Raw genomic sequence first — 15,575 nt, 5'->3', positions numbered from 1 at the left:
GATAATGTACAGCCCTAGAATTTGTCTAGCACAGGTAATTCCTCCAAACCTGACGATTCTGTGAAGGGGAAGCTGATGCTAAGTCAGGTGTATACAAGTTCTGTAACATCTCAAATTCTCTGCAAATCCGGCATGTAATGCAGGATGGCAGGAAAAATAGTCATCAAGTCTATCTTGTTTTATTAAGCCACATTTTACAGATCTTGTGAGGTAAAGAAGCAAAAGGTGCACTGGTCTGATGAGGCCAAAATCAACCTTATTGGTCACAATGCAAAAAGGTATCTTTGTAGAAAAGCCAACACATCTTACCATCAACATATTCCTATGGCAAAGAGCAGTGGAGCAGTGGTTGCAGAATTCTGTTGTAGGGCTGTTTCTCTTCAGAATGGACCGGAGCTCTTGTTAGGATTGAGGGGAACAGTTTAGCGTAAAAAAAAAAAAATGTCAATAAGTTCTTAAGAAAAAAACTATTTGTTGCTGTCAGTCAGGAGGTTGAAGGTGGGAATATGGTTTTACCGAAAAAGTATCCAGCCAAAGGAACTGCAGCTGAACAAAAGAATCAACATCCTGACCTGTAAAGGATCGAAAATCTTCGGATTGTCTTGAAGAGCGCTGTCCATCAATGACATCCAGCAGTGTGCAAGACAGATGGTCAAGATGGGCTGGTCTGGTGGCCATATATCCAAACAGGATCCAGGCTGTAATTCAGGCAAAGTACTAACATAAAGGAATGTTTATTTTTCTTCTCATTTTTCTTTTTCTTTCTATTGGATATTGCTGGATATAATTTTTCTATATATATATATATATATATATATATATATATATATCTTGTTTTTGTGCTGTAGGCCCCTGTTGCAAGGGGGTGGTGATTTTCTATACCAGCAGCAGCCTACAGACTTGTGACTGATATCTCTACTAGCATATACTGTAGTACTGGTGTTAAAGTCACTAGCGTGATGCTTAAGCAAAACTGAATCATCCTGGAAATAGATGACTTTGTGGTAGTTATTACGATAACAAAGAGGCCAGACTCAATTAAACGTGCATAATGTATCCACACAGGATAATTCCTACGCACTCTTACCACACTGAATTGAGCAAACACCATGAGATAATTAGGAAATGCTGACACAAGTAGTCAGATTTTTTTTTTCCTTCAGAAATGTCCTTTGAGGCAAAATGATATTTTTAATAACATGGTGTGAAGGGAGAGACCAGAAACAGAGTTTTCTTGAGCTTGTGTGATATATGTGACTGCTTGTTTGGTTATTATCATCATTACTGTCATTGCAAGGGTGGAAATAGAGACGGCTTTTCTGTTCAGTCATCAGAAGGAGTCTGCATTTTTATTTCTCCCTTTCGTACTTTATTAGAACATGTGTTGGAATGGGGGGGGGGGGAGAGTTCAGACTGGGATGAATCAGACTATCACACAGACAGAAGCTATTTCGGGACAGCACCATACAGCCGTCTGAACAAAGAATGAAAGATAAGTTTGCAAAAAAGCACGACATTGCAGAGGGAGTGATTCACTTACATTGGGGTTGGGGGCATGGCATGTTTGAAACTGGTGGCTATGGCGCTGCATAGGAGTTACTTGATCATTTGACATTAAAGACCACCATCAGGCAAAAAAAAATCTAATGTTACAATCTGTTAATTTAATTTCATGTTGGTAATAATTATGCCAAAGCAATAGTGACATCAATTCAAGGCAAGTCAAAAGAATTCACCATTGTACGTGGGATTTTTTTTCCGCATAAATAGCATGTTTTATTTTACGTAAAATGTACTGTGAGGTAATTTACTTCCAGCTTAGAGGGAAGAAAGCGTCACCCTACTGTGGCTATGATGGTAACAGAAACATTTTTATATTAGAAATATATTTTATATTATATATATTTTATGCTTGAGTCACAAGTAGATGGGTCATATTCCAGAAAAGAAGATTGAAGCTATTTGTCCTTAGAAGTTAAAAAAAATAAATACAAAAAATGAAATTGAAATTTGACTACTAATTTTTTGATAAAGAAACCGTACGTAAACATGTAAAAGTGAGGCGCAGACCTGTTCTTTACCGTTGCTTTCAGGGTTACACCCATGCATTCACATTTATGCATTAAGATCCGAGATCCGGTCAGTGCTGCATCAGGACAAGGAAGAAAATTTGCTATGGTGCTGAACATGTAATTTTTCTTCTCCCTTGACTACATGTCACCATTTACCCACTCATGGAGGGTATCGGGTGTCCACCTAATCCATGTCGGGGAGGACACTAAGAGCTACTTCAGGTTTTACAAACTACTGCAAAACCGAAAGACTCTTGTGCTTGGCTAAACAGTTCCATTCTTCTTGTGCTTGGACTGGTAAATCTGCTTGTTTTAAAGACTCGTCGGGCTGTTTCATTTTAACATTAGTGATACATGCATGATTGTATAAGACTGACCAATCAGCACACAAAAATAACTCGGTTCTTAAGTGAAATCCGGGTCTTTTTAATTGAAATGGTAGTTTACAAATCCTGTCTTAGCTCCTAGTGTCCCCCTTGACATGGATTAAGTGGTCACCTTAGGCGGGTAAGAAGGCACAGGAGATGGAGCTGTCGGGAACGCCAGTGAAGGGGTCTGGTCTGTTTTGGGAAGAGTATGGAAGATGGTATGGAGTGGTGGCTCTGTGGAAGTCCATGGCAAAGTTGCAGGTGCACATTCACTAGTATTTGCAGCACTGCAGCAGAGAAGATTAACAGTTGGGATTATTATAAATTAATTAACGACAATGAGAGGTGTGCATCAGGATTTACAATAAATTTGTATCTATAGACACTATATTGGAAGATACGTTGATGGTTAAAGATTTCATATCTAATGAGACTCCATATTCATTTATTTCCAATTCCATCCATCCATTTTCCAAGCCACTTACCTTTCTGGGCCACAGGGAGACCAGAGCCTATCCCAGAAGCAATGGGCACGAGGCAGGGAACAACCCAGGATGGGGGGCCAGCCCATCTCAGGGCACACCCACACATGCACCATTCACTCTCACATGCACACCTACGGGCAATTTAGCAACTCCAATTAGCCTCAGCATGTCTGTAGATTGTGAAGGGAAACTGGAGTACCAGGAGGAAATCCCACGACGGCATGGGGATACCATGCAAACTCCAAACACATGTAACCCAGGAGGAGACACGAACCCTGGTCCCAGAGGTGTGAGACAACAGTGCTAATCACTACACCACCACGCCGCCCTTCAGTTCCAAATCATGACTGAAAAATAGTTTAATGCTTTGCATGCAGTAGATTTATTGCAGACATATTTTCCTGTTTTTAAACACAACTATAAAAGACCACCTGCAGATTTTATGGTTCTGGGGACACAGAGCTGAGTGTCAAGCAGACAGATAAACTTTGTGTTAATGTGAAACCACTCAGAGCCTCGGGCAATCCCTGCTATCTTGTGTTAGACCCCTTCCCCTGCTCTCCCCCTACACCTAGGGGGCTATAAAGGCTAGTCACCCTCTGTTGGCATTCTCTGGCCTGGGTATTTTGAGCTTCCCATAGTACCGCTTAACCAGTAAGCCAGAAAACTACCTGTCTCTCGTTATTGCCCTAAGCACTAATTATGCTTTGTTTCTTGTGCTGCTGTCTATCCAGGAAATTAGCCAGATTTAGAGTGTTAATGCTCTTGGCCGGTATTATGCTTCCTTCTCCATTTTGCAGCTTACCCAACAGGCGAGAAAAGTTCACAGTCTTGGTGCCGATGATTCCAGCCCTCGAACTTGGAATCCATGCAATATCTTTGTAACACAATTAAGGCCTAATAATACTGCAGTCCACACACAATCACTTACACAGGATGCTTGTGAAGTGAGCAATCATGCATTCGCTCTTTCAGTCATGATTAATCCATAGTACTCAATGTAAAGATCGTTGGAAATGGGAGGGACAGGAATCCAGGCATTACTGAGGCCAATTCGCTGCGTTTGTAGAGCGTGAGAACGAGATATATACCTAACAAGAATTGAAAGCCTTCTATCAGACACTCATTTTATCATACGGATCAATTATTTTTTCATGGTTTTTTTTTGGTGAAACTGCACGCTAAACAGGGTTAGTCTTAATTTAAATGATGAGATGTTAAAAAATATTACACTAGAATATGTTCAAAGAGGCTGCACCCTATCTCCATCTCACAAGCCTGCAGGAGTTTGCGGCATCTGTGACTGGATGCATTAGTGAGTGAATAGATGACACAGCCATTCATTATCGTCACCACAAGAGCCAGAAGCCACTGATGAATACAGTGGTTTGTGCACAGCTGACAAGCCATGATGACATGGCACTGCGCAGAAACACAAGGGCCAATGAGGAAGCTGCAGATGATCACATTGATGACATCAAGGTCACCTGAGGCATGTGGCAGAACGTTCAGGCCATCACTGATTTTTAATAAGTTCCAGAATGTTCCTCAGCATCCAGATCAGTTACAACAGGCTCTGTGGCAGCTTGTCCTCCAAGGCTATCAGGATCATGAACATCCTGCCCCCCCCCCCCCCCAACTTAATAAACATGTGGTGGCCCTCTACCTATGCATGCCATGTTTACTTATATCTGTAGATAGTAAAAAAAAAAGCTACTGTACTTTTCCACTGTTCTGCAGGTAAACTGAGAGAATTTTTTCACTAGCCTCCTAAAATAGCTCATTGCGGCCCATTAAACAGGAGAACAAGAGATGCGCTGTACATATACGCACACACATACACACACGCACGCACACATTTTCAGATTTTCAATCCTGATTTTCTTAGCATTTCTCAGCATCTAAGTCATTTGCATGTACAAGGTTTTAATATCTTGTTAAAAATAGTTAAACAACAATGCATCAAGAAACAGGTGTCACACATTCACGCATCAGTGTATGAGAAAAGGAAAAATAAATAAATAAAAGAATCCACCATTGTACCCAAGGAGCACTGCAGTTCCATCTGAGTGATCTTCTCAAAGTCTGATTTAAAAACCAGCATTAAGGACTGTATGCTGATGCGTATCGTCATGCCTCCATGCGTCTCCTTCTTTGGTTTTGATTCTAGCGTCTGCTGCTATGAAGTATCAAGGAAGAATGACTTTTAAAGCAACTGAAACCTTTCTGGATCTTCCCTTTGAAATTGATTTGTCGTCTCGATTTACCAAATCAGCAGATATTTTTACCACCTAGCATTTTTAGCTTTTAAAACACATTCATCGTTTAGCTGCTACATTGCTGCTCCAGTTCGCATGCAAAGTCCAACGCATTGACTTTCTAAAGAGCGGAGCAACAAAATCCCTTTTTACATGTGAACCTGCAACCATTTCCTAAAACATGGAGGCATCTATGCTCCTTCGCAGAAACACGGATTCTGCCCTCTGTCTATGTAAGATTGCCGATTCTTTGCTATAAAGCTAAGTGTTTTGGCAGAAGGTGACAGAGCAACTAAAGTACAGCTGCCAATAGGTTTCACTGTGAAGTAATAGAGGATTTTTTAAAATAAGGGCATGCTATTGACACATTTTCCAACATGCTACATAACAGGTATTTATATGAAATGGCTCTGTTATTTAGAATTTGGGGATCAGTGGTCATTGTTCACACACCACAGTGCACAACAATGAAATGTGTCCTCTGCATTTAACCCATATGTGACATAGCAGGGGGCAGCTAATTCAGCATCCGGGGGCAGTACCTTGCTCAGGGTGCCTCTGTGGTGCCTTGCTGGTCGGGGATTGGAACCAATCTTTCGATTACAAGTGTGCTTCCCTAACCATCAAGCCACCACTGCCCACATGGATATCCTCTCATTGTTTAGATAAAAGGAAGAATTCAGTTTTCAGGTGTGAGATGTTTCATACTCCCCCAAGACAAAGAAACAGCATCAGAAATCAGGCCTGGTTTGGAGCATCCCAAGACACGAGACTTTACCTTCAAAGTGAAGTTTCCAGAAAATAGGTTGTAAGGGGATTTACAAGCCATTTCTAAAGCTCTGGGACTTTCTGGGACCATCGTCAAAGCCACCATCCAAACGGAGAACAATCTTACCGCACCAGCAGCCAAATTCTCTGGCGTCAGGCGCAATTTTACAACAATATTTTACACCTTGGGTATAAATCAGTTTAGAAAAACCGAAACCAGCATAAATACATGCCTTCGATTTTTCAAAAGCCATCTCTATGTTCAAGAGCCCTGTAAATTCAAAACTTCGGGTGCCAAAATCCATAACTACGATATGAAAACATTTTCAATCTACAGTAAGCTGCTAAAACCAAGCTAATTCTAAAACCAATAAAACCAATAACCAATAAAACCAATTCTAATCTAATCTAATCTAATCTAATCTAATCTAATCTAATCTAATCTAATCTAATCTAACCCTGTTCGAGGTTTAATTTCCAAACAGGGACATTCACTATTCCTGATGTTTCTTTACTATATAATTGACACAAGTATTAAAATGTTAACTCAGACACTAGGCCAGTACTTTTCCAGCATATATTACATGAAGAGATGGACAGACCCTATTTGGGTGGGTGAGTGATGCGCAGGAGAAACCTCTTTGGACAATTGTTTGTTTATCTGATGGACTTGTACCACCATCAAGGCCTTCAAGTAGATGCGAAATTCAGAAACTCTTAAGCTGTCACAACTGAGCAAATATGCTCTCCCAGCCATAGGCGAGAGATAATCACAGCACTCAAAAGCCACCAGATTCTCATCATGGTGCTCAGGCCTTCGTGAAGGGAGACATCAGGAGGGGCCCGATTTAAACAACTACTGCAGGGTAGAAAACCAGTTATCTCCTACTGGGTCCTTGAGCTGTGATAGTCAAAAAAAGACATAGTCTGTTATTAACGCTCTCGTATTAATCAACAGGGGCGGCATGGTGGTGCAGTGGTTAGCACAGTTGCCTCACACCTCAAGGACCCGGGTTTGAGTCTCTGCCTGGGTCACATGTGTGTGGAGTTTGCATGTTCTCCCCATGTCGTTGTGGGGTTTCCTCCAGGTACTCCAGTTTCCCCCCCACAGTCCAAAAACATGCTGAGGCTAATTGGAGTTACTAAATTGCCCGTAGGTGTGCATGTGTGAGTGAATGGTGCATGTGTGAGTGTGCCCTGAGATGGGCTGGCCCCCCATCCTGGGTTGTTCCCTGCCTCATGCCCATTGCTTCCAGGATAGGCTCCGGACCCCCCATGACCCAGTAGGATAAGCGGTTTGGAAAATGGATGGATGGATGGATATTAATCAATGATTTGCATATAAAATTTGGTATAGTTTGTATTGTTTTTTTGGTACACTATTTTCACACCTTAATGATATAGTTTTTCACTCCCTACCATAACTAATGTGATGTCACATTTTTGACTTTAAATCATCTACTGTCTTACTAGTTTCACGTTCAACAGCATACTAGTGAAATCAATCTGTAGTAAGGCTGCAAAACCAATGAAATTGTACAGGTGGAATAGGTGTAAAATGCTGAAATGGTTCTGAAGAAACGTTTTGCCACCTAAAAAAGAAGAATGCAAAAATACATACCAAAATAGCTTAGCTCTCTTTTCAAAGTGTGATTCATTGTCATAAATTTATAAATGTAAGTCTCTTGTTTTACACCACGGTTTATTTAAAAAAGGAATACATTTGTCATAGGGAATGGATTCATTACCACAGCTTGGTTATCCAGAATGATGTCACACATGGTTACAGAACAAAAAAAAGGGGGAAAAATCCTGGTGAAGAGAAAAACATTGGTGATGACCGACCGCGTGAGAGAGAAAGTGGGTCTCTCCTCCTGGAGCCCCTCTCAGGAGTTACAGAATCCTGAAATGAAGGAGGAGGAGAGACGCCACCACACCACTGAGGACTCCTAAATTAAGTAATAAATAAAGATTGACAATGTAAATGGAAATAATGAGTAAGTATAAATAATGAATACAAATGTAGGTGTACCACTGTCTGCAGTCGTTCCTGTGCTGAATGAGAGGGAGAAAGTGCATCACTTAAGTAACGTTTTCCAACCCTGTCCTCGAGGACCCTCAGACAGCCCGTGTTTTTGCTCCCTCCCAGCTCCCTGCCAGACAGTCCACATTTTTGCTCCCATCCAGCTCCCCGCCAGACAGTCCACATTTTTGCTCCCTCCCAGCTCCCTGCCAGAGAGTCCACATTTTTGCTCCCATCCAGCTCCCCGCCAGACAGTCCACATTTTTGCCACCTCCCTGCTCCCTGCCAGACAGTCCACATTTTTCATCCTTCCCAGCTCCCAGTAAGGACTGCCTTAGGGTCCCCATGATCGGGTGGGGAAACACTGCCGTAAAGCCTGTTGATACCCGTGCCAGCCTCTTCACCACAATACCTCCCTCGTACAATAATGATTGGCTGCTGAGACAGGTACTGTAGCACACTGTGACACTGGCTACCTGGTGACTCACACTGAACATGCCACCCGGTCACCCACACATTCCAATCAATCCTTAATGGACTACAGCCATATCATTGCTGGGACCCCATGAAGACGGTCATGACTAAATATTGATAAAGGATAAAAGAGGTTCGGAAAGTGGTCAGGAGCTTGGACAGTTGGATGTTGCTCCAAGTTGCTCCAATGGGTCAACAATTCAAAGGACAAACCTTGCTGTCTTCGCCATTTGCACACGTACAGGTACATTTGGTTGCACCTCTCCCTTATAGTACAGGACACAGCAGTTTATTTTCTGATGCAGGATGATTCCGTATTATAAGGGATGAGTGGCAATCCTAAGGCACATTAGAATGCTTCTCTTTTCCTGAGTTGGGGGCAGGGGGGTCACAGCGCAGAGTCAGATACTGTGCAGCCCTGTAGCTTGGGCTTAAGGGCCCATGGACCTTTGACCATTCTGGCAAAGCTGGGGCTCCAATCGGCAAACTTCTGAGCACATGGGCAGAGACTTAGTCCGCTGAACCACTCACTGTCCCTTTTTGGCATTGGGTGGATGTCAAAAGAGTTACATTTGTCCATCTTGTGGAAGGTCAATCACACACAAACAGAATCTCATTTCTTGGACATCATGAAGACAGAACCTCTCCTTTAACTCAAATCTCCCCTTTCAGGAAGTCCCCACAAAGATATAGTTCAAAACCCTTGAGTGTGTGTGTGTGTGTGTGTGTGTGTGAAGTGACTTAAAGAATTTTCCTGCGACAGCTTCAATGTTGCACCACCTTACTGTTTTCAAAATTGTTGAACTTTACCTAATATGATTTTTACTATGCTGTGCGAGGTTAACTTTATTCATCTTGAAATCTTGAACTGAATCTTGAGGAGAACAGCCGATACCCATCACCAGTCCGTTGTAGAATTGTCCTCGATATACTATCTCTCTGATTAAGTTAAAAAAAAAAAAGATATCTATTTTTTTTCTGGGCCAAAAAGAATGACAGTAGTCAAGATGTGCTATTTCCATTTTTGAGTTGTGTCTAGCCAGACTAAAATTGTATTGCGACGGTTTTTGCTTCCATTATCCTCAGCAATCCAGTTCCACAACATTCCTGTAATCGATATTGACCACCGTCAACAAAATTCATCCCTCAGTGCTTTCATCCAGGCAAAATATAGCCCCATAAAATTTTGAGAGGTCTTGTTATGCATCCAAACCAATCTGGAAGAGTGTAAGATCAGAGTAGAGTGGAGCACATGGTCAAAGGATATGCAGAGTATTGGTTTGTCAGTTTGTTTATGTAGGGGAGGCGTCTGGTAGTTTCATGTGGGGCAATTTCTAAAGCATAGAGCCCCATATATCACATTTGTTAACCAGGTACATGGAAATTGAACGTAGATGGTATGAGTTTTACCTGTTCCCTCTGCAAGTGCTTCATTGATAAACACTGCTGAAATGGACTCATAACAAAACATTCTTCCAAGTATATGCTAACAAGGATGCTGGAATGAATTTCTTCATCAGCATTTCATCTTCATACTGCTTGTCCTGCTGAAGCTGTTGGCAGCATGACAAGCGTAACATACCAAATCTCTTTCAAAGGCCAGAGACTTTAAATATTATATATGAGACTTACTAAATAAAGCATAAATTAAAAAATAAAACAGCATTTTGTCATTGCCAAAACGGCCAATCTCTTAGTTGCTTTATGGGATGGGCCAGTGGATATTTGACCCAAAGGACAATACAGGACATGAAAAAAATTGTCATAGAAATGCATTTTATAGATTGTTTTGTTTACATTACCTGCATCCCTGTTCAGCACTGCTGGTTAGTTTTCCTGGTACTGCCCCCTGCTGGGAAGGAGGACATCATACTATGTGCTGGATTATCAATCACAAAAGAATGTGTTGTGTTGCACTATTAAACGAGACTCACAGAGAAGTTCAACTGAGGAGCTGCGTTGTAGTTAATTTCATGTACAAATTAGAACGACTGTTTATAGATACTTGTTGGGAGAAAATCTTCTAAAGCAAGTAAATGGCATTGAAACAAACAGTCACGTTGTGTAACAGCAGCACGTTACGTAGAAACTACACAAAATGTAACATTTTCATAACATAAAGCGACGTTATTACATAATGCACTGTTACAAGCTATGTTTTACTCAGAAATGTGCTGCAAGTTTTTTATACTTTGTGCAGGTGAGTTATTTCCATGGATGTGTACATAGAAAGGGCTTCATTTGTATTTCAAAAGTACAATTGACTTGGCAGCATGAAAGCAGGCATTTATTGAAATGCGTACAAGTATTTGCATTTGTAAGTTTAGTGTGTGTGCTCTCACAATGCATTAGAGTTCATTTTTATTTTGGTTTCCTTTTTCCAAATATAAAGTAATACATAAAGTCTAGGTCAGGGGCAAACATGTTATATGAGTGAGGTGGGTGAAACTGTCAACTGCTTCAACCACCTTACTGGCTCGTTAAATGCGTGTTTGCATGATCATCATTGGAAAACCTTAGGGATTTGCAGGGTGTTATATCGTGCTGCAGTCTGTGCTATAAAGTCCGTGTCGGTGAGCAGCTGCATTATAACATGATCCAACATCAATTCAGTTGCAGTTGAAACTGAAAGTACAAAAAGAAAAGCAGAGTGTAGAAGGACGACAGCATGGGACAGGCAGTGGCCTCTGAAAGTGTCGCAGAGTCAGTGATCTACGGAAAGCTCCGTCCACGTTGCCCTTTATTGATTGTTCCAAGCACCAGTTCCTCCCTGCTACCAGGATCACGAAAGTAGAGGGGAGACAAGAGCCCAACACCAACCAGCCGCCATATCCCGGACCATAACATAGAACACTTATCGTATTTCACAAGAAAATCACTTAATAATCCGAAAATATGAATACAGAAATACTTGAATTAATTAGCCATGGCTGCATTTTTGCAGTTTTATTTAATTATTTAATTTGCAGTTTATATCGTAGCTTGCTTTGACTTTCTGCTGGATTGTCGCACGCTCTCATTAACATATTCCGTATTTTTTATACTGTGCTATGTTGGTCATTGTAAGGGATAAATTAAGATGAAAGTATTATTATTTTTTTCATTTTGTTTACTTTTATACGTTATTGTACTTTTACGTATTATAATGAAGTATGATGGCTACACATATAATGTACATAAAAACAGAAAGTACTGTACCACACATGGCGCGGATCCTTTTATGACACATGTTACTTTAAGAAGATCTAGAAGCATTTCTAAATGATTCGGCCCTTAATCTTCTCACACATAAAAAGCTCATTACGCTTACCGTCACCTCTCCTACTGTTCATTAATTAGTTCATTAATTACATAGCCAGGAGTTGTTTATATAGGGGTGGCATGGTGGTGCAGTGGTTAGCACTGTTGCCTCACACCTCTGGGACCCGGGTTCGAGTCTCCGCCTCGGTCACATGTGTGTGGAGTTTGCATGTTCTCCCCATGTCGTCGTGGGGTTTCCTCCGGGTACTCCGGTTTCCCCCCACAGTCCAGAAACATGCTGAGGCTAATTGGAATCACTGAATTGCCCATAGGTGTGCATGTGTGAGTGAATGGTGTGTGAGTGAATGGTGTGTGAGTGTGCCCTGCGATGGGCTGGCCCCCCATCCTGGGTTGTTCCCTGCCTCGTGCCCATTGCTTCCGGGATAGGCTCCGGACCCCCCGCGATCCAGTAGGATAAGCATTTTGGAAAATGGATGGATGGATGGATGGATGGAGTTGTTTATATACATATGTATCCATGAAGCAAACATTCTCACTTATTCACACTGACTTTTCCATAAATACAAAGGTATATTGATGCAAATTAAATTAAAAAGTTAGCCGTGAATGATGCTGCATCTCTCCATTAAACACTGCAAATCCAGTGCAACTGCATCATGTAAGAAAAATGTACAGCTGGCTGCCATCGTGTTACTGTATCCAGCTGTGATCTAACTGGCATCATCTATTCATCTTCCGCCTGCCCATCCAGGCTGAGTGGGACTAGAACCTATTCCAGACAGCACACAGCATGGCGCTTCATTGCGGTGCACATGCAGGCAACTTAGAGACACCAATTAGCCAAACCACTTGCTTTTGTATTGCAAGAGGGGACCCACATGACAGAGGGAAGAACATGCAAATTGCCACAATCTGTCAATTCAGACAGAGTAGAGAGAATATTCAAACCTTAACCCTGGAGACGTGAGGCAACCAGCACTACACACTGAGCTGCCCTGCTTATACACAGTATAAAATGAATGGGAAGGACTGCATGTATATTAACAAGCACTGGAGAGAAACTGGATGACTTATCTGCTCTTGCAAAGGGCACTTGCATTTGTAACAATTTCCAGGGACCATTAATTCAAATAATTCACGCTGGTTGAAATTTCATTGGTGGGGAGACAACAGATAAACCATAGAGCATAACTCGCTCTTTTGTGTGGTATCAAAGTAATGCCTTATACCTCCAGGACTGAAATTCTTCAGAGATGTACTGAATGTATTATGAAACCCAAAGTTTTAATAAGCGAACAACAAGAATTAATTATAGCTTTGGATTTTCTGTTTAAATTGTAAAGTTTGCTTGGCGTACCTATGCTCGTACTTTTCTTTAGCCAGTTTTGTGAGGGTTTATGTTGAATACTAATAGCAATCCAAGCAGACAAAGTTATCAATAAAGCACAGGGAGGTTTGAAAATGACGGCAGTTTATTAGGACAATAAAGCTGTAATTACATCAGGACCCTGACAGCGTTTTACATTTTAATTGATTCCCGAATTTACTGTGCAGGAAAAGTAGAGGGCAGATATGTTGCTTTGGGTGAAAATAAGAACTGAGCCAGTTCATGAGTTAACCTGACTGAACAACACTTGCTAATTCTCAGTTCATTTCTATTGTACTTCTGACCCGGATGGTTTTAAACCATTGTGTGATTCTGCTGAATTGTAGCCAGTACACATTAAAAAAGCTTTTTATGAAGGGCCATCAACTAACCATATGGTATTCCATCCACCCATCCATCCATTTTCCAAACCGCTTATCCTATTGGGTTGCTAGGGGTCCGGAGCCTATCCTGGAAGCAATGGGCATGAGGCAGGGAACAACCCAGGATGGGGGACCAGCCCATCGCAGGGCACACTCACACACCAGTCACTCGCACTACTACGAGCAATTTAGTAACTCCAATTAGCTTCAGCATGTTTTTGGACTGTGGGGGGAAACCGGAGTACCCAGAGGAAACCCCACGACGACATGGGGAGAACATGCAAACTCCACACACATGTGACCCAGGCGGAGACTCGAACCCAGGTTCCAGAGGTGTGAGGCAACAGCGCTAACCACTGCACCACCATGCCGCCCCCATACGGTGTTCTTTCTTCAAATTCACAATAATAATATCTGCAAGCTATGAAAATGGATTGACCTGTAATTAAAACCTTCAGTAAACCAAACTGTCATGCATGAGTATATCGGCTGGCAGTTTCTGGCAGACAATCAGATCTTTAGTTTTGGGTCATTAAAAATAACAGTAACGCTTTACTTGATGGGGCAGAATTAATTAGTAATAAATCAGTTACCACTGAAGTACAAATCATGAACAAATCTGACCGGTACTTGAGATGAAGGTGTCATGACTCATAAATGATGAACAAAGATGAGATCAGTATTTCACTTGTGTTATTCATTACTTGTTCCTTCAGTAGTTCCTTCAGTAGTTCCTTCAGTAGTTCACAAAGGTTTACAGAATTAACACATATAGCAACAAATATAGCAACTGCATGAGATAAAACATGCATCACAATTCATCAATGATGAATTAACATGAGATCAGTATGTAACTAAGATTTAGTTTGTGGGTAATTAATACATAAGTAATAGAATTCATGTGTGAGCCATCAAGTGAAATGCTACCAAAACAATCAAGTCTGTCATAAGTAATTTGAAACATTGTTTCATTTACCATAAATCCCCAGCAATTTATTCTTTAAATCATCCAATGGAAACTGACATAGAAATGCAAAACAGAAGCAAAAATTAGGTTCTTGTGGCGTATAGTTTATTTTATTAATTTAATTTTTTTTACTGGAATCCTGCAACTTTTTATCACTTATCAGAACTCACACTGTTAAATATTCAGAACGACAAGAGAATATTTCTGTTTTTCTGCCAGTCTGGTTAAGGTCAAGTGCAGCTTTGTAGCCAAAATGCAGTAATGCCATGCATTGCTAATTTTTACCATCTGCCAGGGGTTGCAATGACAAATATCTCTGGCAAAGGAAAAATTCCAACAATCTCAGCATGTTTAAACAACCAGCCTTTGGTGGAAAATAAAAATGAACCAAAGTGACTTTAAGTAGCACTTCCCTGAATATTCAGGACAGAAACGTTTGGCAAAGTTGGCTAGTAGTTTTTACACATTGAAATGTCAGATTTTCTCTTCATGCGATTCAAGGTAGCCTCAGATTGTTCACTCAAGAGACGCAGCCTTTGAAAATGATCTCTCGCGAGTCATAAGCACGTAGTACCTACACACTTCTTGTCGGCTTAATACACTTTAAGTTAAGACCGTGACTTGAATTCATTTCTCTGTTTGTTTTGACCAGTGTATTGCTGGTATGGATTAGGACTATTTCAGATCCACAGCCCTCTATGTTTCAGACATACTGCGGCTTGTGGTTCACGCCCGAGCCGAAGCAGAAAAACAACCACACTACAAGGCACTTGAGGGCATAGACTTTCCCGCTTCTGCCTGCTTGGATCTTACTGCTGGCAGACTTACCGTTGTTTCTATGGGCATGTGGCAGTTGCAGAGGTGCTTGCAAAATAAGAGCAGTAGGCATATCCTGCGGCCTGCCTTTGGTAAGATAGCAACTGGAGATCAGTCACCGTATTTTAACACTAGACTGAGACTGTAAAGTCTTGTAGCAGGTACACAGTTCCGTATTTATTTTGGAATGAAGGAACATAGTTATCTTAGCAGGAACATTTGGTAGGAATGTCAAAGGGATCAGCCTTCTTAAAGCCACTTAGGTTGTGGGTTTTACAGTTTGTCTCAGTCACTGTCATACTTTCCTCAGATCAGAAATGAAATTCTCATAACT

General features: G+C 41.3%; 1 protein-coding gene across 1 annotated transcript in view; it reads right to left on the bottom strand.

Moving 5' to 3' along the window:
- LOC125718530 (uncharacterized) overlaps positions 1-15,271 on the bottom strand; it is a 29,791-nt gene extending 14,520 nt beyond the window's left edge. Inside the window, exon 1 of the mRNA XM_048992443.1 lies at positions 15,254-15,271. Coding sequence (XP_048848400.1) covers positions 15,254-15,271 — 18 coding nt within the window. The remainder of the gene's footprint in view (positions 1-15,253) is intronic.
- Positions 15,272-15,575: the final 304 nt, after the last annotated feature.

Source organism: Brienomyrus brachyistius, chromosome 2 (assembly GCF_023856365.1).
Source record: "Brienomyrus brachyistius isolate T26 chromosome 2, BBRACH_0.4, whole genome shotgun sequence".
Taxonomy (NCBI): Eukaryota; Metazoa; Chordata; class Actinopteri; order Osteoglossiformes; family Mormyridae; genus Brienomyrus; species Brienomyrus brachyistius.
This window is presented reverse-complemented; position numbering and strand designations above follow the sequence as displayed.